The following is a 25707-nucleotide window of genomic DNA, read 5'->3' as shown; positions in this document are numbered from 1 at the left end:
TGTGCTAAAAGAGAAGCACTAAGATTAGTGGAATTTGATAAGTTTTTCAAGGTTGTGTTTTCCCCAGATTCTCAGGGAATCAGATGTCTGGTATTGACACGAAATTTGAAGTTGTGATTACTTCAGGTACCTACACCAGTGACAGTATTGTGCCACTGTTCTGCTACTTCAGTCTACCTCTTGTTTCTCATTTAGCTGCTCATTTGAAAGTTTTTGTAATAACTTTCTATGTAAAAGATATTAAAGCAATGGGTGAAAGATCAAGTCTTTGGCAGCCATATGTTTTTATATTATAAAAAGAAGTGTAAGGAGGTTCTGAATCCAAAATAAGTATAAAAGAAAATGTGTGTGGGGGGGGAAGGGGGGGAGGGGGGACAACAAGAAACCAGACTTACAGATTTGACACTTAAATGTGAAAATATAATTGATGTGTTAGAAATACTTCACTATTTCCACAGCGATGGTAGCCAACAATTTGTGTTTTGAGTTATTGCTGAAGTCAGTTAATGCTCTGCAGGGCTTTTAAGTCTGTAAGCCATGAGACAGTACTGCATGAGTTAATGTATCTGGGCTGATAGAAACTGCCTTCCAGGCAGATGTTTCTGGTATTAAAATATCCTTAATAATGCTTTGGTCAGGTGAATGAGGTACTGGAGGACTTAAGGCCCAAACCTGTGGATTGTTCAGAACATTACAAGTGGAAGAAATTTGCACGCTTTGTTGATAAACTGAATGAAATGGGTAAATTGCCTGCTATATTTTTTATGTAAGTATTTACTTTCCGTATAGTATGTGTTCATTGACTAGAGAAAAATGAGGAAAATGCAAGATGCCATGTATTTGGTTTTAGTTTTGTTGGTTTTTAAAGTGTATGAAATAAAGACTCACAAGCTCTATCAACCCTTTTATCTTTACGTGGGACTTTGTATTTTTATCTGTGTTTATGGGTCTGAAGATTTAAATGAAGTAAAACTGTGAATAAATTTCTGTCTGGAAAGGTTAGAATCTGTGAGTGATATGATGGGAAATTAGGAGAAGCAGAATTACACTGAAGTAAGTGTTGAATTCTCCATTAGCTTTGCTCCTGTGTGTTAAGTATAAGTTCAGCTCTTTATTTAGTGTTTAAAGAGTGTGTGTAGGTGCAGGCTTGATAGGGAAAAGGATGAAATGAGCTTCTATGAATGTATCTTTTGTTATGATTTCACTGCAAAACCTCTGTCAACGTAGTGTTTTATCCAGTGAAGTGGATCAATTAACCCATACATCTGAGATGTAACTTCACAAAGCATCAAATGGGCACAAGCTACTGACAACATAATCAATGCTATTCAAAGTATCAGTAGTATGTTAACACTGATCTTACTATTGAAAAGAAGCTACTTAGCATTACACAGAGTTGTCCAGTGCAAAGAAACAGTCACATCAGGTAAAATGTTTTCTTATCCCAATATGAAGCCTTGCTCTTCCTTGCAACGGACAATTTAGTAGTGGGGGGAGAAAGCTAGCTGCCATTTCATTTCTTACAAATTAGTGCTGATAAAAAAGCATTTCTGAAAGAAGACTAGAAAGGAAGAAGCAAAAGGGAGTATACAGGTTGTCAGAATCTCTAAATGCTAGTAATGGTTTCTTTTTGTATTTTGAGTGACAGTCTAGTTGACAAATAGTGTTATGTCTGCTTTCAAGTTCAAACCAATAGATTTCAAAATTACCAGCAGTTATTTGTAAATCCTTTGTGTAAGGAGTGATTTCACAGCTGCTTTGTGAACTGCAGCATCGTTTTGGGGCGCTAGGAAGTTAGGAAGTGTTTCTCTTCACAGAGAAGGATAAGTGGCTTATTCTCATCTGCTGTGGAATGATGGGTTCTTAGAAATTTTTGGTGATGTATGGCTCTTACAAGGCACTATGTATGGAGTGTGAATCCTCTCTTCAATAACTAATTATAACTAAATAATCACTGTGGGATGAGTACACATTGCAGACCAGTGAGTGTGGAGGCGTAACCTAGTGACATGAAATTGGGATTTGAAGTAGAGAAATGTATTATCTGATGCTGTTTTAAGGAATCGGTGTAATGTAACAGCTCTTTGTGGACCTCCTCTGTGCTGTGTTCTGACAAGGGATGAGCATCAAACAGGTTTTTTATAAACTTGTATCTTTTTATGTGTCCAAGTCCTGAGAATTTGTGAGGCAGATGAAAGGGATTTGGAGTCCTCAGAAACAGATGCTGACTTGGAATAGTAGATTGGTATTTGTCTTTGTTGATGGTGGTAAGCTTTTTACAACCTAATTCATCAACAGCTCAATCAAGTGATCACCCATTCTGGTATCAAGTCAGCATGGAATTAACAGAGACTCCTGAAAGAGCAGGTATCGAAGTTCTAGCAGCCTAATTGCTTTTGTGGCCTTTGGTAGGGAGAACATTACTTGGAGCCCTCTTCTCTTAAAAACACCAGGGAAAGGAATGTACTGGCACCACACTTTTACTTATGTGGCTGAATAAATTGAATTCACTCCCAAGGAATCAAGACTAAATGGGAAATGATTGTTATTGAGCTCTGTCATTCACAAAGAAAGTTTAAGCAAGAATTGTTAAGCTCTGTGTTTGGCCTTTACAAGTATAGAGTCCTTCAGTTTTTGCTCTTGTTCTTGGTGACTGCTGGATTTGAATGACTTGCGAGTATTCTAATAGACTAAGGTTGCAACCTCATGCCAGGTGTTTGTGAACACTTCTTAGTGTTAGTCAACATGATCTGCTGTCAATCCTTACTGCAACAAGGATTTGATAACTGCTTACTGAGGGTGAAGCTGGTACAGTCTTTATCCTTGTTAAGCTTCAAACAGCGCAGTGTTGAAAAGGCTATGAGGAAGAACAGCGTAGTAGAAGACCAGAAGAAACAGGCATTGACTTTTTTTTTTTTTTCAACTGGTTAGTTGAGAAGGATTAAAATTATTTAAGGGAGGATTGAGCACGCTTTCTGCAAATACTTTAATGGCGCAATCATTTTATATATGGCCACTCAGATTGGAAATAAATGCAGTTATTAAGTGAATGTGGGCTATGATGTGGTTCTTGGCAGCCTGGTCCAGTGATTGGCAATCCTGCCCGTGACAAGGGTGTTAAAACCAGATGATTTTTGAGGTCCTTTTCAACCCAGGCCACTCTAATTCTATGATTTAACAATCAAGTGTGCTTCCAGTTGTTAGAATGAACTGCGGTTGGGTAAAAAGTATTGCTGAGTATTATTGTAACAGCTTTCGTTACGTACTATTACAAATAAAGAGCTCCATTAGAGTTGTCCTAACTGATGTGTATTGCTTTAAGATTTGGCTTAGATTCAGTGGAAAAGGCAGCTGCGAATGTCTTCCTGAATTTGCTGGAAAAACAAGGCAATGAATGTGATCCTAGAATGGAGAAGGAAAAAGAAGATATAAAGAAGAAATTAAGGAAAGTGAATAAAACACTAATGAAATCTGAGAACGTGTAAGTATTAGAACTTAGTATGCTATTGTCAAGCTTACACATAACAACAGAGTAAAATTTTGTGTTAAGCTATTTCTGGGAATGTACCCCATACCAAGCAGCCAGTTGCAGTTGCTTTAGCAACCCGCATGGTGGGTATTAAATAACAGCACCTAGCGCATAGATGGAGAAAGGAAATACTAGTGTGGCTGATATTGGGTAAAGTGCTGGTGCTACAGCATGAGGATGAGAGAGAGACTTGAATGTATGAGGTCAGCCACTGTGGAAGAACACATTCATAGCTTGATTTCACTAGGTCTGGTTATATTAGTGGATCTCTGAAATGTGGGTACACCTGGCTGATGAAATGCTCTTCAAAAATGTGACAGCATTTTGCTTTGATTATACCTTGTGTTGGCTCTAGTTTTCCACTTCCTTGTTTCGTGATCATGGGGTGTAAAATCTGACCTTAGTAGTAATGAGTTAAAATCCAGTATGAGTTTAGACTCAATGGCTTGGAAGCCTGCTTCTTGTTTCCTTCTCTTCAAATCCTTCCCCGGATCTCTACAGTCCATGTAATTATTTGCAGTAAATTGATAACATTTCTTTTTAATGTTAAATTTTTTTTTTACTGTGCAATAGTGATAGCTTATTAATTTGCTAAGCAAGGTATTTGTAGTTGCTGTCTTAATAATTTTTCATTTTTTTTATATCACCATAATTCCTTCCTTCTCCTTTGCCCAGAATTATTCACTGTTTTGCATACCAGCCAAGTTAAAATGGAGACGTTAGCATTATAAGTAATTCTACATTAAGACATCTACCTTCATTTTTGAGCCTACAGTCGAAAAGAGAACACATCTGAATCTTTAAGAACCCCAAGTATATATTAAAATACAAATATGTATGTTTAAGAAATAATCTTTTTAATTGCATGTTTTAAACAGCGATATCAAAAAGATGAAACCTAGTAAAATGGAAAGCATGGTGATGCTTTTGTCTATGAAAAAACAGCTACAGGAAAGACTTAACAAGCTTACTGCGATCCCTTCTATGTGTACTTATGCTGATCCTAAAGCAGTGGATGAAGATGTAAGTAATTGATAATCATACTTCTGGCTTTCTATGTTTTAAAATGGTTGGATTAGCGCAAAAATCCTAAAATGCACATAGTCAGTGATGCAATTGTTGTTCATAACAATACTCACTAACTTAGTGAAATAATCTGGATTCTGAATTTGATTCCAGGTCTCAATCTTAAATAACTTTATTTTGAAGATGTATGGAGCAATTTTCATTCTGCCAACTGTCACCTCATCACCACCGTGCCCATTACAACTGTCCCTATAGTCTACATACTAGAACTACACCCCTATACAGGTGGCTACCTGTATGTGTTTATTGAAAACCCTCAAGGGTGGTGACTCTACTGCTTCTCCAAGCATCTTCTTCAAATGCCCTGTCACATGCTTGGACTCGAATGGCTAAGAGATAAATTTCATTTTCATTGTGGACATTTGGTGATGATTAATGCTTAACGCTTCTTTTTATTTGTAGACTTTGAGGAAGATTTTCTATCGACTTAGGTTTCAGAGAAAGGGTTATCTGCATCAAATGCTGGCACGGAGGGGCATTGGGTATCATCACGGAGCTATGGCCATGAAGGAAAGGCAAACGGTGGAGATGCTTTTCAGGCTGGGATATATCAAGGTTGGAAAATCAAGTTGAATTTTTTTTTTTTTTTTTTTTTTTCAAGCTTCATTTCTCCATACTAGTAAACAGAAAGTTTAGTGTATCACATATCAGTGGTAAAATACACTGCACTGACTGATGTAAGGTGAATATTACAGACTCTTAAGAAATCTGATATTGCCCTTTCTCATACATAGTTGTATTTAATATTTTACAGGTGGTCACAGCTACTTCAACACTCGCTCTAGGGATCAACATGCCATGTAGGTCTGTGGTCTTTGCTGATGATTCTGTCTTCTTAGATGCACTGAATTACAGGCAGGTATGTGTGCAGAACATGTGCTATTTATTTTACAAGAGAAGTAGATGCATAGCTGTCATCACACAAATACAGATGATGTCTTCTCTTTTACATGTACTTCTGGATAAGTACTGAATTTTAGCTGTTTACCTTGGTGACAAAAATCGTTTTAGCTACTATGATTTTACTGATGTATCACAACTGATGGCCCACAAATAACATGAATCCTCAAAAGACCTATTTCACTAACAAAAGCATTGTAATTGCTCTGTAAATAAGATGCATAGATTTCTTTTTCGTTTACAAGAGTCAGCACAAACAAAAGGTGTTTTGTTCTAGCCTTTCCTTACGAATTTGTAATAAAAACAAAAACAATGTTGTAAGAACACTCAGTGGGGATACAGTGATGAAGATAAACTGCTCTGACTAAATCGGGACCTCTGAGATAATTCCATCTTGGAATGCACTCTGCAAATGCAGTAATGCATTTGCCTCCAGCTATTCGACAGTCTAGCAGATAGGCTTCAGACTCTTCAATAGCACATTTCCTGCTCTTCTGCTACTTTTCAAGCCTGTGTTATTGTTAAGTACTTCTAGTTTGCCTCTGGCTCAGGATCCAAGCTGCCAATGCAGCTGAAAGCATCAGCTGGAGGGTAGCTCTCAAAGAGAGAGTGTATCTGTGCAGTAATTGGACTCCCATGCATCTCCCTTCTGCTGTGCATAAATGAGATGATTCCAGCTTTGCTACATTACAAGGGACAACTACTGGTGTAGTCCTGGTACAATAGACCTGAGCAAGAAAGGATGAATGAAGCAAAAGAACTTACCCTTGTGTAGACTCCTACTCCTTATTCTTTTTCTCTGCTCTACATTCATACTGAATCTTTTTTATCATGTTATTAAAATAACAGTACAAATATTATTTTCTTAGATGTCAGGACGTGCTGGAAGACGGGGACAAGATATGATTGGAGATGTGTTCTTCTATGATATTCCATTGCCCAAGGTTGAAAGACTTATCAAATCCAATGTACCTCAACTGAAAGGCCAGTTTCCTCTGACTATCTCCTTAATACTGAGACTCATGCTGTTGGCTGCAAAGGCTGATGACAAAATGGATGCCAGAGCAAAGGTTTCGTATTTTTTCTTAATATGAATTCAATCGTGTCTAAGTTAAGTTATAATATCTCCTTAACATGAGCAGAAAGTTATGCATTTCAAAAGTAAGCTGTCTGTCTGAATACAGGTATTAGAAGCAGCATAGCAGAGTGAGATCTGCTTTCATGTTGTCTGTGGTATCACACGATGCGTTTTCATCCATCTTTCTTAACAATAACCTATACAGTCAAAAGGAATGCTATTATTGGGTGAGCATTTTTACTGAGTCTTGTTCTATACAGTACGTGCACTTCTTGGGAGAATCAGAAAATCTTGCAATATTTCCAGCTTTGTTTGAGGAAAAGAGGTGAACGTATCCTCCCCTCGGAAAGACAGCTATGAAATGAGACCTCAGTTGAAACAATGAGAAAGTTGTGTGCATTATTCTCTTTATGGAATCAGCATAGTAGCCTTCTGGAATCAAAAAGCTAGATCTTAAATTCGTTTGCTTATTACAATATGCATTTCTATTTTTTTTTTGTTTGTTTTTGTTTAGGCATTGTCAGTGCTGAAGCACTCGCTGATGTCATTCAAAAGAGAAAGATATGTTGGAGTATTAAAAATGTATTTTATGTTTTCTTTGCAGTTTCTTATCAAAGAGGTAGGTTTTAAATCATTCAGAATAATGCCTATGTGTAAATACAGGCTTGTTTTTCTTTCAACCTATGGATTCTCATAATTCACTACTCTTTGCTTTAGGAGCCATGTGTTTTAACTTCTGGGCTCTCTAGTTAAAGAATGACAGGAAAGCACTGGAGAAAGTTCAGCGGAGGGCCACAGAGATGATTAGGGCCAGGAGCATCTCCCTTATCTGGAGAAGCTGAGAGACTGGGGACTGTAGTCTGGAAAGGAGAAGGCTAAAAGGGATCTTAGCTTATCAGTACTTATAAAAAACTCAAGTGTGGGAATGGAGAAGATGGGGACTCCCCTGATACTCCCATTGAATAGGAAAATCTGAAGTCAGTTTGCAGGAGGCATAAACAACATTTCCAAAAAGTTACAGTTAGCATAAAAACTGGCTAAAACCAGGCCCAGGTACGTGGTATACTGTCTCCCATGCTTTTCTTAAGAGTGGAAGAAACCAACCAACCGCAACAACTGCAAAAACATGGTTCTCTACCTATTCCTTACTTCCTTATAGGGTGTGATGCCAGGAGGGTGTCCCAGAACTCATAGCCTTGAATTGAGTTTTATTCCACAAGCTCGCCTAGCTTTTGAAATTGTATATACTTTCAGCACCCCAACATCCTGTGACAATACACTTGACAGATCACTGCTTGTTCTGCTTTCATCCTATCAAACATTTGGATTAATGGTTTTTGAATGCCATCAAATATCACTTTTGTGACAGTATGCACTTTTCATTGGCAACATGATCTACACTGGTACTAAAATGATGAAGTCAATGTTTATGCTTTGTGTAGGTGATAAGGATATTCCATAGAAATGCTCAAATGTTTGTTACCTTGTTTTCCCGTAATGACACAGTTTTGGCTTTAAAAAAAAAAACTGAAAAAAGAAACTGAGTATGTTGTTCAACGTATGCATTGGGTTGAATGACTATCTATAATATGTAATGCCACCATTTTGTGTTTTTTTTGTCAAATGGAAGTTCACAACTAAACTTACTTTGCTGTCAAACAGGGCTACTTGGATCAAGAAGGTAACCCCATAGGCTTTGCTGGGCTTGTGACACACTTACACTATCACGAACCTTCAAACTTTGTCTTAGTGAGTTTTCTTGTGAAAGGTTTATTCCACAAACTGTGCCGGCCAATTAAGGAAGGTAAATAATACTTCATGCATCTTAATACTTCATGCATCTTACAGAGTCTGTGGAAGGCTCTGTAACCCCAAAGGTCCTCAGACTTATGTGCCTCCTTGCTGCTCCTGTCTTTTGCTTACCTAGCCTTCATCCCCACGTTGGCTTCTGCCTGTGTGCAACTCTGCATGTGCTTGTATTTCTGAGAAAAAAGAATGCTATGCATTAGGAAAGCTCTTTTATTCTAGGAAAAAAATCAATTCTGTCTCCAGAGCATTAATGTTAAACAGAAAATAATATGAATGATTTCTGGATATAAACTTGAAAAAGTAGTTAATATTGCTGTCTTGTTGCATGAGTAAAATCTGTTTTGTGCACTAAGATGTGATGTGTGTACACACTCTATCAGTTTGTGGATACAACTGTTTAATTACCTAATGGAGTTTTCTTTGTTTATCCAGTTGTATCCAGTTTTGCAGTCAACTCTTGCCTATCGCAACTGAGAGGGAAACTCCTGAATGGAAGTTAATTTAAGCAAACTTTGGGGGCTAAGTTTTCATAAATAACCCGTGTGCTTTCTGCTTTGATACAGGCTCAACTGATTTCTCGGAAGAAGTCCTAGAGAAGCTAGTGCTTGTTCTAGCAAATCTGTTTGGGAGAAGATATCTTCCAGCCTGCTCAATGGCATTTAAACACAGGTTTTACCAGTCCAAGGTAGAGAAAGCATTGCTCTAACTTATGTCGTGAAATGCCTCTATGAATTTGTTTAGACGTGTCAGACTAGTGTCAGTGTGGACATTCAGTAGTTTGAGCAGCCAGCTGCCTCCCCTGCCCTCCCCAACTGCTTTCTCATTACTCCTCTATGACAGGACAGTAAGAAAATAAGATTGAAACCTTCATGACTGAAGACAAAAACAGGGAGTTTGTTTACCCAGTTATAATTACACATACAGCCTTAGCTTATTACTGCTTAATACCCAAATCTGTTATAAGAAAACAAAACACCAACCCACCTTTCTTGTCCTTACTTAGCTTTCTCTTGTTCAACTTCACCCCTTCATTCCAAACTGTTCTACTTCCCCTGATCTAAGACGGACATGAAATGAAGGGCTAAGGTCAATTCCTAACTATTGTCATTCCTTCCTCCTTACTTTTCATTTCAGCCCTAGCGTGCTAGCATGGGTTAGTCCTGTGAGCTGTGTTCCTCCTGTATAAATGTGCTCCACCGTGGGCACTGTGCAGGCCACAGTTCTTCCAAGAAATAAACAGCAGCTCTATTCTGGGCTCCTCTGCAGGCTGCAATGTGGGTATCAGCCGTGGTATGAACTTCTCCGCAAGCTGGAGGGAAATAATTACTCATCTGCTGTATCTATGGCCTGTGTTAAAATACCTGCTTCACTGCTGTTTCTTTTACATTGTTTAGAAAATCACCAGTTACAGCATCTGGAGCAACACCTCCTCTCTATTTCTTCCCTGACCTTGGTGTTCTAACTGCAGTTGCTCAGCTTTTACTTCACTCCTCTACCTGTGTGACACTTTTGCCTTTTGTAAATACCTTTAGCAGTAGCTGATGGGCTCATCTTTGCCCTGTGCTGGGTCTGCTGCAGAGCTGGCTGGAACCACCTGAATCACAGGCAATCCTGGCCTCTTCACAAAGTAGCCACCTCTGCAGGCACCTACTGCTAAAACCTTGACACCTGTACCCAGTGTAAATTTCTGAAAAAAAACAAAGTACTTACCAGCTGAGGACAAAGAAGCCTTGTTTCTTCAAGCACAGAAGAAGCAGTTGAGTGTCCTGTTTAATTAGAAGTACTGAGTTTTTTCTTTGTCTTAAGCAACTGTAGCTTTTCCTGTCACGTAGCAGTGACCCAGAAGGATATTAGCACCATCTGCAGGCCTCTATAGGCTTAAGAGGGTCTTTTTCCAACAGTGGGGCAGTAGTACAGGACGAGCATTATCTTACGCACAAAGTAAACCCAACTTAAGGGTTTCACAAAGTGAAACATCCTATTGCTGCCTCTTCCATGCAAACTCAATTTTAGCTACAGCCTGAGAACAAACAAAGCTTCTTTGCATTTCAATGCTCCTGTGTCGAGTTTCTAAAAAAGAACAATTTCTGAAAAGTGGTTACTCATACAAAAGGGCTTACTGAATGGCAGCAAAGCAGCAGCGTTTTTCAGGTGTGATGGGGAATCCCTGAGCACTGATGTATGCAAAACTAGATCTGAGTTAGGTAGTCGTGCAGAAGTACCCCATTAGCTATCTAAACATCATTTCATAAAGCTGAGTACTCTTGAGTAAAAATTCTAGGAATCTGTATGCTTCTTTCTTTCCATGTCTTTTTCTGTGTAAAACAGATGTGCATCTTAGGGAAAAACTCTTGAATTTTAGATGGGTAGTTGGTCTGTCAGATCAGGCAGAGTTTAGAGTGGTAGTTTTTCCTTTACGTGTGCTGTTTGTACCAGTAATTGTGCCGAAGTACAAGTGACACATCTGGAGAAATTACCTGAATTAAGGCATTAAGTGCTTGCTATTTCAGGTCTTTCTAGAAGATCTGCCAGAAGACTTTGCAGATGCTGTCAATGAGTACAACACCAAGGTTGAAGAAAACTTTGCTCATTTTCTTCTGACAACAGCTAAGCTGGCAGATATGGAAGAAGAATACAAACTTCCACTGTCAAAGACAGGTAGAAAATGAAAAACAAATGCATAATCAGCATTTGTGACATTATTAGGAAAGATAAATTATCATTTTGTAAAAAAAAAAAAAAAAGTGAATTTAGACATGTTAGAGGCATACAGTTTATGTTTTGCTTCTGTTGTACCAATTACGTGAAATTTTGCACAGGATAAAATCACTTTGGTTGCTATTGTTCGAAAAACTTACAGAAATAAATATTTAAGGGAATTATTTATAAAATGAAAGCAACTATAATTTTATTGAAAGCCTTTTTATTTAACAATGAACGCTTCTGCACATCCTGAAATGCTTGCAATGCTTGAATAGCTTTCAGAGTACTGAGAGTGCTAGACTGTAGAATATGAAAAGCCCCTATGAAAATACGAATTATAAAAATCAGTTTATAAAATTAGCATCCCCAGTTAGAGTATTTTTGTGAGTACTACTTTTATTTAGAATGCGAGCCGCAGAAACTGAATTTACTCCTCTACCAACGTGGTAAAGTTTCTTATTGAAATAAAAAGTCTAACATTAAGGCGTAGTTGCACTCTCCCTACTTTGCTGAAGCTGTTTAATTGCAAGAGGAAAATATTAGGAACTGCATTAGATTTATTGAAAAAGAAATGTAAGATTGAACTGTGTCCTGAAGTTCAAGAATCTGAAGAGACTTTTGTACTTAACCAACTTTGGAGCAATGCTGCAAAGAAAATACACTGTGAAACTGCTGCAGTTTTTTTGAATGGCACAGAGTGTAATAAAAGCATACCCAGCATCAGAAATAGCAGAAAAAGCTGCAGTTCAAGAAGTGAAGTTCAAGAAGTAAAATTGTTAGCCATTTGGAAAGAGAGTTTCTATTTAAGCTGTTTTTCTTCAACACAGGATGCAATAAAACCTGTAACTAGAAAAAGCACTCTCCTAGGTTTTGCTGTTAATTCACAAGTCAAGGAGAAAGGTTAAGTCATACAAAGGGGAGGAGAATTTAGATGCAGTTACCCTCATCACGAGAAAGCCTTTTCTTATGCACTGTGATCAATTGCTTAGAACCTCATAAGAACAAACAAACACGATGAAGGATTTAAGCTTAGAAGATTAACTACTCTTACTACCATTAGCGGATAAATCTCAAACATGCTTATTTTAAAATTCTCTGCTGGAACTGCCTGTGTCTGTATTGTAGCTGTTGTTGTGTTTGGAACTTCCCATCTAGATTTCTCATCTGAAAAATGGCACAGCACTGAACTAGCATCTTATTTGATGGACAACACCAAGCGCATATCTGCTGTCTCACCTTTTGCGTGTATATCCGGAATGGTTGATGATGATCTATTTCATGGGGAGAATGTTAATAACGTAAGTTATTGTTTAATAAAGGGCAGAATTTGATTACCTTTGAATAACAATGTTTTATTACCATCTTCTTCCCTCTGTTCACCATGCAGGCCTCAAGGATTTAAGGATTTCTCTTTAGGAAAAACAAATTACAGACTCAGAAGAACCAGCACTGATTAGCACCACATTATAACAACGCAAGAAACACAGAACGTATGGGTGTTTAAAAATAAAAAAAAAAAAAAAAAAAAGCAGTTTGCTTTCTGAGAAAAAGATCTCTGTTCTTTTGGCTGTTGAGTTAATTATTCAGTTTATGGAAAGTTCAGCTTTAAAATACACTTCCAGGCTTTTTCTGCTTTTTTTTTAAAAATACACTCAATTATGCAGTGGTTTCAAGAAACTTAGTAACGCATGCATTATTGCATTGAGCTTTTCTTTCTTTATTCGTTTAGAGATTATGTGAGAAAACATGAAATATGTAAAGTGTAATACAAATCAGCGTGTTTGCTGTTAGCTTGCGTTTTGCTGTGCCCTTCAACACGTCTTGTAGCATTAGGGAGTTATCACAGCATTTCTGATTAGAATAAGGTAACTCAAATGACTACAATTTGGATTTTGTAATTCACTTTCACCCTTAAGATGTGCCGTGCATAATGCTGGTATGTTGAAAATATCAGCAAGAGAGTCTGAATACATAGCATATACTTATGGAAAAGTTCCCATGTAGAACTCAAGAAATCTAGCAGCCTAGATAAATTATTCACGGATCATTGTAAAGCACTGTAAGTGAATTGAGCAAGATAGCTTCCATCTACGGCCTTTGTGTACTTGTGCAGGTATTTTGACTTGCACAGGATTAGAAACACGGAGTGTGTCAGCTGTGGGGCTGTAGTTGCTTCTACGTTTGTGGCACAGAACGTACAAAAAAACCAAGTTATTAAGCAGGCTTTTTTTTTTTCAGGCTGTACTACGCTCCCTTGGAATTAATATCAGAAACTGCCCTCTGCTTCATTTGAAGAAGTATGATAAACAAGGAAGAAGCTTGCCACTCAACGCATACGCGCTAGACTTCTATAAGCACGGCTCCTTGATTGCTGTGGCAACTGATAACTGGTATGCACTGCCATCTTTAATATAGTGAAACAGTATCATTGCTTTCAATGTGGTATAAGTACACCTTTTTGTTTTTAAAGCCTTCTCTTTCAGGAATTTAGGAATGCAATATATATATTAAATACAGTTAGAGCTGAATGTTACAATGAACACAGAACACAGGTAACAGTAAATTCTAATGATAACGTCTGTAAAGCGCCAGATGGATTTTCAAAACAGTAAGATAGATGCAAAGTCTTTACTGGAGTGATAGGTTATTTTGAGGTGCGCCAGCTTAATCAAAGTACTACTTGATCAAAACCACAAACTCTGGTGTAGAGGAAGATCGTCATTACAGAAGCTTGTCTTACTCCAGCAAAGCAAAACTTGCTAATGATTCAAAGTTAGTACTAATATTGTTTCGACGCTTCCTCCTTTCTTAATCTTCTTTGAGTATTTGGCAACTTGCCCTCACAATTCAATTACTGTTCTCTCATTTTGCCTTCATTCTCAAAGCCTATTAAGTTTTGTGAATACCTCCTCTCTCTGCTTCCTGAGACAACATAAAATTTCATGAATTGCTCTCTGTACAAATTTGGCATGAATGCTACATTATCAAAAGACAAAAAAATACATTATTGTCAATACAATACTCATGGTATTCTTAATGACTAGGAACTGAGATTTCCTAAGCTGCATTCCACCATGTAGTGATCCTCTTTGTATAGTATCTTAGACATGAGCGGAGAGCTACTCTTCTCTGTCTCCTACTCCAATTAGTCAGCAGTTTCATCTGAAGCAAACAGCCTTCCTGTTTAGCTTTGGAACACTTAGTTGTTCCAGATATATCCCAATATTAATAAATTTATTTTCCAACCATGAGTCATGACAGCTTAGTATGGCTATAGAAGCACACATCTGCACAGCACTATTACACGCAAAGCTTACAGTTACTCTGCAGTGACCCCACTGAACTAGCACATCTGAATTCGAGGCTGCTCAACACATTCTTTGCACCTCAACTGACTTGGCAGGCTTTAACAAAGCAGTAGGATGAAAACCATTTCACATTTTGTTTTTTTTTTCAGGTTAAATGAAGGAGATGCCTACTACCTCCTCAAGGATTTTGTACTCCTGATTCAGTCCATACGGTATGATGACCAACATGTGCTTTGAATATTTACTACTTTAAAAAAAACAAACAAAAAAAACTGAAGAGTGAAATAATGCTTTTTTGTTTTTCTTTTTGTAAAAAATAGAACCTCACTGAGCGAACTGTGCGATGATCCAAATGATCATGTTCTACTGGCATTTCAAAAACTGGGAGAAGTCTACGAAAGTAAACTTAAAGCAGTCTGAGTCTTTTGGTTACAATGGATGACTGTGTGTAGGGCGGGGTGTAACACACAAAAAACCTCCACAAAAAACAACCAACAAAAATCAAAGAACACAAACCTAAAAACCAGTACTATATCATATTCTTACCATACAAACACTACTGGCTATCTTTTAAATTAGAAAGTGACTGAATGTTCAGATGTATTTCATTATAAAATTTTAGTAAAGCCCACTATTAAAATGAAAGATTAGCACAGAAAATTGATCTTGTCATATTATTGTTTTAGTAATTCTAATGTCTATTACATTATAGCTTTAATGTATTTCAAAAGTAGGTAATTGCACATTGTGGAAGCAGATTTTCTTTTCAGTGTTTTAAATTAAGACAGTTCTCAAATGTATTGAATGAGTGTAAGAATGCTGAGGCGCTAACCTTACTAGCTGCAAGTAGGAAAGCACTGGAAACTTTCAGCTCATTTCTTTGGCAATGCAAATAAAATCAACTGTTCTATTGATTTTATATGGCTTTAATATGTAGTACCATCATGAACGTTTGCAGAAGCTCGTAAGTCTGACTGCAGCTGTAGTCTACAAAAGTTTAAGTATAAAGAAGCTTGTATCGAAATAAAGTTTAATAACATGCTCTGTACCTTAAGTTGCCTCATTTTTTACCTGTTGCACCCTTAAGATTAAGAAAGATCAAAGGCACCGTTAACGTAGCACTTCACCAAGTTCTCTGTAACAAAAGTTGACTGAAGTGTTTTCTATTTCTATAGTTGGTAGCTGGGTGGTTGTTTTTACAGGGGGGAAAAAAAACAAACTTTTTCATGTGTTAATAGTTCTTCAGTTTAACCAGATTTTTGTCTACCTGTAGTCTAAATATATAGCTGTGCATACAGCATATTACAGGTACAACATCCACTCACTGTTTAGAGGGATAATAAAGCTTTGAAAGCATCCTTCATAGCCACTGAATGAAGAATGGTTGGGGGTGGAAGGGTCCTTGAAGATCACCTAGCCCCAACCCCCTGCTACAGGCAGGGACACCTCCCTCTAGATCAGGTTGGTCACAGCCCCATCCAGTCTGGCCTTGAATGTCTCCAGGGTGGGGGCATCTAAAACCTCTTCAATGTCAACAAACTGAACGAAGTTATTACTGATAGAGAATAAGTAAAATGTATATACTAAGAACAAAGCAGAATCCTTTTTTGAATTAACTAGTTCTGGTGCTCATAAGCTTAGCACTGATGAAGTTTTTGACTTGAAATCTCTCTAAGCAACATTAAATTCTCAAGTACAATGTGTTGTGTAGGGGATATTGAGGAAGAAAGTAAATAGACAGGCCGTGCTGCTGAACTACTGTTAACTGACTGAAGTTTTCCTGCATTTTTAAAAACATATGAAATAAAAATTAGGACTAGAACTGAACATAGTGGCAGATAACTCTTCAATGCAATGTGGAAAAAAAAAACCACTTAATAAAACTCTTTACCATCTGGCAAGTTGTGCTCTACACAGGCAAGTCTTGCGCAGCCAGAGTAAAACTGCCCTTATTTATATATTGCCATGTACATGTTTCCTAATGGAGTAACCTTTATAGCTAGCATACAGTTAATTCACTGACCAAATAATCAAGTCAGAATAAACCATATTGGAGAAGGTAGCGTGAATTATGGATGAAAAAACAGATTTATGTGTATAAGAGAACACTAATTTTATGTTGAAGACTACTGTCTTATCAAGCCTTAGGCACAGCAGTCTATTTTTTCTTTCAGTAACACATCAGAAACACCTCGCTGCTTTGATGACTATCACAAAGACAAGACTTTGTACAATATCAGAAGAGAACTAAGTCTAAAAGTAATTAAGTGATTAAAAGTGATGAAGTAACTAAGGAATCAACTTTTGAAAAGATTAAAAATGTGTTGTCTATTAATTTAATGCCTATCTGGGCTGCAGTGTTACCATGACCTAAAGTAGAAGGTCAATACAAAAGTACTGCCCTGTTTCACCTGAAAAATGCTGACGTGCAAACTGTCACTCACCCCCTCAGACCACAATTTGCCATGCCTGAAAAGTCAGCTTCAGGACTGCACTGAAACTGTGCACCAACAATTTCTCTGGTTGAAAACTGCATCACAGTCTGCTTATGCACTTGACCATTTTACAATTATGTCCTTCCACTAAAAGGGAAAGTTTCTAATTTAATTTTAATCAAACTGACGAAACACTGCAAATTCTGGAAATTAACAGAAGATACAACAAAAGTACATAATTTAAAGACACTCAGCAGGGTTTCTGAATATTCCTGTCATAGAGAATTTTTTTTATATAAAAAAATTAACCCCACATTTTCAGAAATACAATGCTCTAGCAACAAGTTTTCTAAGGGACTGTGTATCTCCACTGCTCCTGTTTTCATTATAGAGATCCATGAGGACTGCCACTGTCAGCATATAATGGCCTTACAAGAATTTAACTTAATACCTTTTTAAACACTTCTCTCCTGTGCATTCTGAAAAAAACATACAGATGCTTTGAGATAAAAGTACACCAATTCTCAGAAAAAAAACAGAAAAAAACACTTAAGGGATGAACATAAAGAATGATAACACTAACAATACAGAATTTTTGCCATCTTCCTTACTGTAACACAGGCACCACGAGAAGATAAGGAAGTTCTAGAAATTGTTTTTCAGCCCATTCAATGGAGGAATGCAGTAGCACCAAGACAGTGCTAGTGCTAGTGAATTCTTGCCAAAAATTTAGAAAAAAACAAAATTGGTTTAGAAAACATGAATTTAAGTATTTCTAAGTTTCTGTCACAGTAAGTAAATGGATAAGCCCCACAGATTTGAATGTAAGTGAAGTTAAATCGTGAACTTGGAAGTCTTTGGAAAAAAAACAAACAAAAAACCCAACAGAACAATTGAGATGCCACTGAAAACTTTCAAAGGGATACTAAATGTTTTGCTTCAGAATTGATGATCTAAAACTTGCCCGTTGACATATCCACATAATGGGGGATTTATGTAAGATCTGGCAGCAGCTCTTGCTGGAAAGCAAACACTAAAGGAAGGACCTTTAACTTAATACTGCACTACCAGCTACATCTCCTAATAGCTACAGCACACACATCTCTTAGCGAACAGGTGAATAAATCAGAACAGAACGGTGAATAAATTAGAAATGACCCAATTTTTACTCTGTGCCATGTTTCACAAAATAAAAAAAAAATAAATAAAATCAATGAGTTTTGCATAATTAATACTCACAGTTAGAAGTGCAATTTCCTTTTTCCCTGATGTTGCACGAAGATTGAAGGAGATTTTGTTTTAAAAGCTATATCCTCTGAATAATCTCATCAAAACAACAAGTTAGAACTTATCTACTAGTTTCCAAATTGCTGCCAAAGGGAACTGAAATTTAAATCACTTTTCGTAAATGTAGCACTGCAGAAGTGTAGCTGATATACTTCCATGACTACCAAGAAAAATGTGGTAGTATTCCAATTTCAAATGGATAAAATTATTGAAAGTAAACTAGGAGCTGTACCTTCCTTATCCATTAAACACAGCACAGAAAAAGAATACAGTCAAAAGGAGATCAAAGACCATTTTTAGTCATGTCTTCTACAACCTTTATTTCCCCATGGCTCTTCCATGCTCAACAGAATGATAGTGCCCTCCTATCCCATAACCCTAGTGCAAGTGCTACTGTACTGAAAGAGCAATATATTTTGTCCTGCTACCGAGTCTTCACTGAGCCTGCTCTTGGAGACATCTGAGTTTCCCTACTACTCATAATACCCACATAGCGCTTCCTGGCAATTCTGCTTGTAAAAGATCCAGCGCACGCGGTCAATTCTTCAGTCTTTAAGAAGACATGACATTTTTCATTGTTTTTCAGTTTGGATTTTTAGAAAAAAATTACTTCAGCACATGGTACTTGCTGATAAGCAGCTATGTTTCTACCACATACCTTAACAGGTAAGATTACCATAAGGAACAGCTATAAAAAGACAGGTATTCCCACTGTTTAATATGTTACGCGGCGTTTATTTTATTCTATTTTAAGTGTAGCTGTGTTCCATTTCACCCTCTTCATGTCTCCGATTTTCTTCTAGCAGACACTTCGTCTTCTGTAACAGACAAATATTCTGATGCACTGCTGGTATCACTGGACACTGATGTCTGACTGAGCTTTTCAGTGTCAGAATCGCTGTCACTTGACATTTCTCTGGCCTCGCTTAATGCAAGCGCAGAACCTACCGAAGGCAAATCATTGCATGCTTCAGGAGCAGAACAAGCCGTGTTCTGAAATGGCACAGACCCAAATTCTTCTTCCCTCCTGGGACAGGAATTGTTGCTTTCAGCAGTAATTTTGTTTTCTTGATGCTTTACCTTTATTTCTTGTTTTGTTGAAGTAACAGTAAGCAGAGTGGCAGATGCATTCCCACTGTTACCAGGAAGGACTGCTGAACATAAAGGCTGAGTAAAGGAAGAATTAATATTAGCAAGTATGTCTGTACTTCCCATGTTCTTAGGTGAGTTGATACAAAAAGAAGAGCCTTCACATTTTCGATGACTGAGTCTAGAAGCAGGCTCTGCACACACTGGATACGCAGAATTTCCTAGATTTTGAGGTGTTTTGCCAAGAGACTTCATTTTTTCTTTCTTGGTTTTGTCAGTACCATTTCTAGACAAAAGCACAGAGGAGGAAGTCAGGGAATCAGAGGTATTTTTGACAATATCTTCAGCAGCAATTTCATTTGGAAGTAACTGAAAAGTGCTATTTTTGAAGGAAAATACACAACTGCTGGGGAGAAGGGAGGACTCAGAGATAACATTCACTCCAGCTGCAGTGGTGGTTTCTGAAGTACCACAAGGTACAGTTGTGATGGACTCTGAGGCATTAGTGTTTTGTTCCCATGAGACAGATGGTTTCAGCGTACCATCTGCAGTTTTCTTTAGAGATGTATTTTTTCCCATGTGAGATAACACATTTAGGTCAGATGTCTTCTCAGACTGGTTAAAAAGTGAACGTAATGACAAAGTCTTAAATGAATCACTGACTTTCGATGCTGCTAAACATTGTCTTTCTGAACTGCCATTGGAAAAAGAATAAACTGCTTTCTGACTTCCTGCCGATTCTAAATGACAAGCGGTTGAAGCATCAGAAGCTCTGGTTTTGGCTACAGAGCTGCATTTTCTAAATTGGCTTTCGCACTGGTTACCTGCTTTATCTTCACGATCACATCTTCCTAGATAAAATTTAGGGAAAGCGTACTTACTGCCTTTCAAGGAACATGTAGCTGCATCTTTAGTAAGTCTAGGTAATGAGTTGCTACATGTGCCACAAGCAGAAAAATCTAAATTTGAATTTGAAACAGTAACAGCTACTGATGCTGCTGGCTTTAAGCCCAATGAAACACTAGAATTTGTGTCCATTTCGTTGGATATTGAAACTGCTGATGACTGCATTGGCAAATTTTCCTGAATTTCTTGGTCTTTAGAGTTTTCTGGTAAGGCTGGAGTGGCTGCTTCCTCTGAACTTCTCTCATGGGCTAAGCTTAAGTCACCATTTGTTTCAGACAATCTAGTACTGGTGGATGGGATGCAACGATTACTACTTCCAGGAAAGCTTGTCTTATCAATACCACCTTCTCTTGACAGGGTATCCACTTTTACTCTATCCATGTTATTTGCTTTGGTAGTTGAAGATACAACAGGAATTCCTGAGGACTTACTCTTCAAAGCCTCAGCAGCCACAAACTCATACTTTTTGCTTGCAGGTAAAGTTTGTATCTTGAGCTTATTAAGATTCTGATGTTCCATGTAGTATTTGTAACGCAGCTCCTGCAAGTACAGAAAAATATCCTGTTAATAAGCAAAGCAGATACTTGTGAGTGCAGAGGTTATAAAACTCGCTTGATCCAGAGGGCTTTTAAAATATATTCTAAAGTATTTATGATTTATTTTTCCATTGCTGCTAATTGAACAAGTTTTTTATGGAAAAAGAAATCCTTAAAAAAATTGAACAAGATACGCATGAAGCCCCGGTGACAAAGTAAGCATTAAGATAAAAAAATATGGGAAAAGTTATTTCAGGTGACTGCCAAACACAGAAATAGCTAACTTCACTAGCTTAGATGTTGGCAATTACTTAAGAACTCATGAAAAACAACCTTCGACAACCAATTTAGTATTTTACTGGATATAATTAACTATGCTAAATCATGTCTGCAATGGGATAGAAAGTAGATGCTCTCCAATTAATAAAACAAAAGAAAAAAAATCATTTGCCATTATTACTGTTCTCAGAACATCACTACCAGCAACACTTCATTCACTGTAACGAGTTTCTTCCTGTACAGAACACTAGACACTGAGCCACCCACGTGTAACTCCTATTAAGTGGGAAGAAATAAAAATCTGTCTGTATAACTAGATCATTGGAAATTATGCTAAAGAGCGACTGGACTCAGCTTGGTGTCCAAATGTAAGGAATTTCTACTATCTTCAGAAAACAGAGCACATGCAAATTATTTCATCTTCAAACAAGGAACAGAAAAGATGATTTGTATCGGAAAGATAAAGGTGGACATGAAAAGTTAGATGAAAAATACACAGATATAAATTAAAAACGACAATCAAAGGCAAAACACTTAAGACAGATAGTATACAAGTACAGGAAGAAAGTTGTGTCACAACAAACAGTAACTTATCCATACTTACAACAGATGCTCAATCGTACCTCGTGACTCAAGTTTTGAAACACTGGCATTTCTGATATTGACATGAGGCGAGTACAGATCCTACCGCTGTCTGTCAGCGCTTCCTCGTGTCCTGCTACTGGCTGAAAAACATTTTGCAGCAGACATTGTATGTCTTTTCTGATAAGAAAAAACAAAATACAGAGCTGCTGCCTCATAGTCAACAACTTACAAGAAATGAGTTGGGTGTATTCTTCTGGTCCTGCCACTGGTTTACGATATTTTCTGTTGAGTTCTCATTTCCTCCAGCAGGCAGGTCTATCAGAAACAAACAAAAAAGAGATGGGCTGCATGCAAAGTATGGGAAATAATGCTATCATTTTCAGGAGAAAAAAACAACAGTTGCAACTGAAAACTATTTTTATAAAGCAGTGAGAATACTGGTTTAATATAAGTTTACACCTTTAAAATAAATCAGTAGATACTTAAATAGAAAAGGTAACAGACAGTGAAATATTGGCTACAGGTAACATCTGAAAGGCACTGGCACTTAATACTGGAATTGCATTAAAAAGGACACTGGCAAACAAAAAACCAGAAGTTCAAGAAACCTACGCTGCCACGGTTAAGAGTCGTACCTAAATAAATATTTGATTCCTATTTTTGTATACTGAAGGGTTCCTTTCTATCTAAACAGATTCAAAGTAAGAACAAAATTATACTGACATAATCAGAATCCTAGCACCTGGCTAAACTTCTGTGATATACAGAGGCCCGCTGACAAGTATCTCTCAATGCCTGCAGACACCTGTCCTGATAGGGTAAGAGCACTTAAGCAACTTCCAAGTCAGCAGCAATGGCTGCAATGGCTGCACGGGTAAATTACAGTAATTATTCCTCCAGCTTCCAGAAATACACATTAGGGACTTTTTAGAGAAAGCCCATCTGCAAAGTATATTTAGAAGCACGTCCTTGATCAATTTATCTTTCATTAATTTGCTCATATGCTTTCTTAACTCTTGCATGCTCCAGGCAGACCAATTCTTTTTGAACAATCAATTCAACAAGTTGCGGATTACGAGAGGGAAGTTCTGAATCTCGTTCTTTTAATATGTCCCTCTATCCTACCTTTAGTTGTGTCCACATTAAGTGGCACTAACTTCAAAGCCAAGATTTCATTAACCACAGGTTTGATATCCATTTTCTTCTGAGCGTTCTCTGGCGGCTTTTTATAGCTGGATGCTATATTCATCAGGTCAAGCTGAGTTTTCATTCTGGAAAAGTAAACAACAAACACACACCTGTTTCTTACGGCTTATATGCCAACAAGAAGATTACAGCTGCTTAATAAAAATGAAAAAGTAATTAAATCAGTAAAAAGAAATCAGAAAGCGTTAAATCTTCAGTAAAATGTCGTTTCCCACATTTTTTTAAACTTAAAACTTACTACTTGACAGATCATTTGAAATATGTTTAATACACAATGCAAACTGCAAAAAGCTGGACCTCTCGTTCAGCCAAAAGATTGGAAACTACTATTAAAGCATTATCTGCTATAGCCTGAATCTAACTTGTACTCATTCTTCAGAGGGTACTGCTAGCACGTACTACAAGACATTCTAGAGAACTCCACTTGTAATGCTGCTGTTTAAACTCTGATTAGAAAGCCATCGCATAAGCAGCAGATGTAATTAAAAAGCTTTAGAAAGAAATATTCCAGGTATGTGCATAGCAAACAGAGAATGAAGCCACTGTGGAATCTCCAGACATATTCTTTAAGAGCTATGCAGGGTATCTAAGAACTCCAGAGACGCTTCAGTGTTCTCAACACAGAAAAATAGGGTGACACTGACAAATCCCTACACTTCATTTTGGTCAGAGAGCCAATTCTCTGTGATCACAAACAATCCTTCACTGAATTTGACAGATTTGCTAGAATTCTGAACACTGAGCACCCAGAAGTCTAAAAAGCATTAATGTCTTATTTAATAAACATCTTCCTCACTGTGCAATGACGTATCTGACCGTATGCAAAGGAACTGCCTTCTTACTTTTCAATCTTCAAGTTAGAGCAGAACTAACAAAGCATGAAAAGAAATTCATATACCTTGTATTCAAGCCACAGGCCACCTATAAATAAAACAAAAATTCATAAGACACAGATGTATTTGGAGAATTTTCCTCCAATTCACAAAAGAAGATTACTGCGCTTTTAAAATAGCTCAAAGATTAAACTTCCTGCCTTCATTTCACAAGGCCGTAGGAAATAAAGCTGCTGACATTATTATTAACGTGAAATAAGTAAGTAAAAGAGCAGCCAAACACACAAAAAAGATATTTCTTGGACTATGGTTTATCCTTTAATATTATATTAAGGAAAAAAAAAAGTTATTTCAGAGACAAATGAAAGCATTGAAGTAAAAAAAAATATTACTGATTAAAGAATGACAGTTCTGTCATCATTTTAGACCCTTGTAAATATTCTAATGCAAGACTGTTTTGTAGTTTTTGGTGAGAGAAACCTCTTAGGATACTATTACAGTAAGATTTAAATACTCTGTATTTTGATTTTTTAGCAGTCAAACTGTTCTGCACGTCTGACAGGAGAACTATCAAAATAATTCCCTCTGGCACGAAGGAGGTTGACTTTCATAGCTGTCAGCAAAATACGCAAGGGTTAAATCAAAAGCTGTATAGTCAATATTAGTTTAATCACTTCTAAATGTAAAGAAAACAGCACCTACTGAATTCACTACGTGTCACTGATAATCTTTAAAGAAAGCTTGTCAAATGTTTCCAAAATGAAAAGTACCCTATAAAGAAGCAGAGTGTCAAGTAATTTCTGTCATTGGCTAAATTTGCTTTTCCTGATCCAGTCTTTATCCCACTACGTAACGTATCAAGCGCTACACAGGATTTGAACTCAGCTATACGACTGATACCAAGTGAGAAGAAAAAAAGAAAGAAAAAGATCATCACCTCCAGGAATTGCTGAGGATCACATTCATGAACTAGCTTCTCACAGTCGTTCAAAAGATTCTCAATGGTTTTCTTGTGAGTTTCTTTCATTTTCTTCCAAATCTGAAACTCTTTCTCCTTTTTACGCCTTTGATTTTCAAGATCTTCTGTCAACTGCTGTTTCTTCATTTCCAGAGTTTTGGAAATTTCTCCAAATGCCAGCGCAATGATCTCTGCTTCATTGTTCAGCACCGTCTAGAAGCATGAAAACATAACAGATGAAGATGCGACAGCAACGACTACACAGAGCAATGTCTTTAAGTTCAGGATGCATCTGTGCCACATAAAGTACCAGCACGCTGTGTTGTGCTTATCCTATCACAAAAACCAGTGTTGTTGTCCAGCTATTACATGAAACTATCAACTTAGAAAACCAGCACACGTAACTCACATCAGTATCATCTGCAGGACTGGAGATCTCATTCATCAGCTTCTCATTTATTATTCTCATTTCTTTTAGACTGCTGAAGAAGTTCAACTGGAAGGCAACAGCAACACTTAGTATGACTTCAACAACCCCATAAAATAAACACGTTAAGAAGCTGTCTAGAACCACATCACGGGCTACAGCATATAAACAAAAGCGGTGACTCACTGACACCATTTACTGCTTTTTAACAACGTTTACTGCTTTCCCGGTGCTCTTGTTACGTTCAAGTAGCGTTTTCAGGCTCACCTGCTCCTCCTGGTACACCGTGTCGATCAGGTTGATGGAGTGAAAGACGCCCTGGTGCTCCTCAGACACGCACTGCCCGCACCCCGCCTGGCGGCACATCCGGCAATACAGCTGCAGCAGCCGGCCCGGGTGTTTCTGACAGCTTCCCCCGGCCTTGGCCGCGTTCGAGCGGTACAGCCTGACCACCTCGGCCAGCGTGGTGTTAACGGGCAGAGCGGCCGCGCCGCCGCGAGGCAGCGGGCAGAGCTTCCTGCACAGCGGGCACGACACTCGGGCCCCCGCCGCGTCGTCGCCGTCCGCTCCCTGTCCCTGTCCCCCCCGCGCCCCGCGGACCTGCCCGTGGCCCCGCTGCTGCAGCCGGGCGGCCTCCGCCGAGGCCAGACACTCTAACACGCAGCCCCGGCAGAAGTTGTGCGAGCAGAGCGGCAGCGTCACCGGCTCCTCGAAAAGGGACAGGCACACGGCGCACGTCAGACTGGCCTCCAT

At 38.0% G+C, this 25707-nt stretch overlaps 2 protein-coding genes across 2 annotated transcripts in view; one reads left to right on the top strand and one right to left on the bottom strand.

Annotated features, from left to right (window-relative positions):
- The window catches only part of DDX60 (DExD/H-box helicase 60), a gene marked incomplete at both ends in the record, with an annotated part of 38257 nt that extends 23424 nt beyond the window's left edge, over positions 1–14833 (top strand). The window contains 14 exons of the mRNA XM_079534866.1: positions 639–766; positions 3323–3481; positions 4408–4552; positions 5018–5170; positions 5370–5474; positions 6385–6585; positions 7108–7212; positions 8256–8397; positions 8966–9087; positions 10913–11060; positions 12261–12403; positions 13344–13495; positions 14563–14625; positions 14734–14833. Coding sequence (XP_079390992.1) covers positions 639–766; positions 3323–3481; positions 4408–4552; positions 5018–5170; positions 5370–5474; positions 6385–6585; positions 7108–7212; positions 8256–8397; positions 8966–9087; positions 10913–11060; positions 12261–12403; positions 13344–13495; positions 14563–14625; positions 14734–14833 — 1866 coding nt within the window. The remainder of the gene's footprint in view (positions 1–638; positions 767–3322; positions 3482–4407; positions 4553–5017; positions 5171–5369; positions 5475–6384; positions 6586–7107; positions 7213–8255; positions 8398–8965; positions 9088–10912; positions 11061–12260; positions 12404–13343; positions 13496–14562; positions 14626–14733) is intronic.
- A 4642-nt stretch (positions 14834–19475) lies between these two features.
- Positions 19476–25707, bottom strand: LOC306945950 (tripartite motif-containing protein 59-like; the record flags this gene model as incomplete). Its single annotated transcript, XM_079534848.1, has 9 exons — positions 19476–19510; positions 20562–20670; positions 21569–21670; positions 21760–21845; positions 22656–22801; positions 23635–23657; positions 24507–24740; positions 24937–25023; positions 25222–25707. The coding sequence occupies 9 exons, from the start codon at positions 25705–25707 to the stop codon at positions 19476–19478; spliced, it is 1308 nt and encodes a 435-aa protein (XP_079390974.1).

Source organism: Tetrao urogallus, assembly GCF_951394365.1.
Source record: "Tetrao urogallus genome assembly, chromosome: 4".
Lineage (NCBI taxonomy): Eukaryota > Metazoa > Chordata > Aves > Galliformes > Phasianidae > Tetrao > Tetrao urogallus.
Note: the sequence above shows the minus strand (reverse complement) of the source record. Positions and strands in the feature narration are given on the sequence as shown.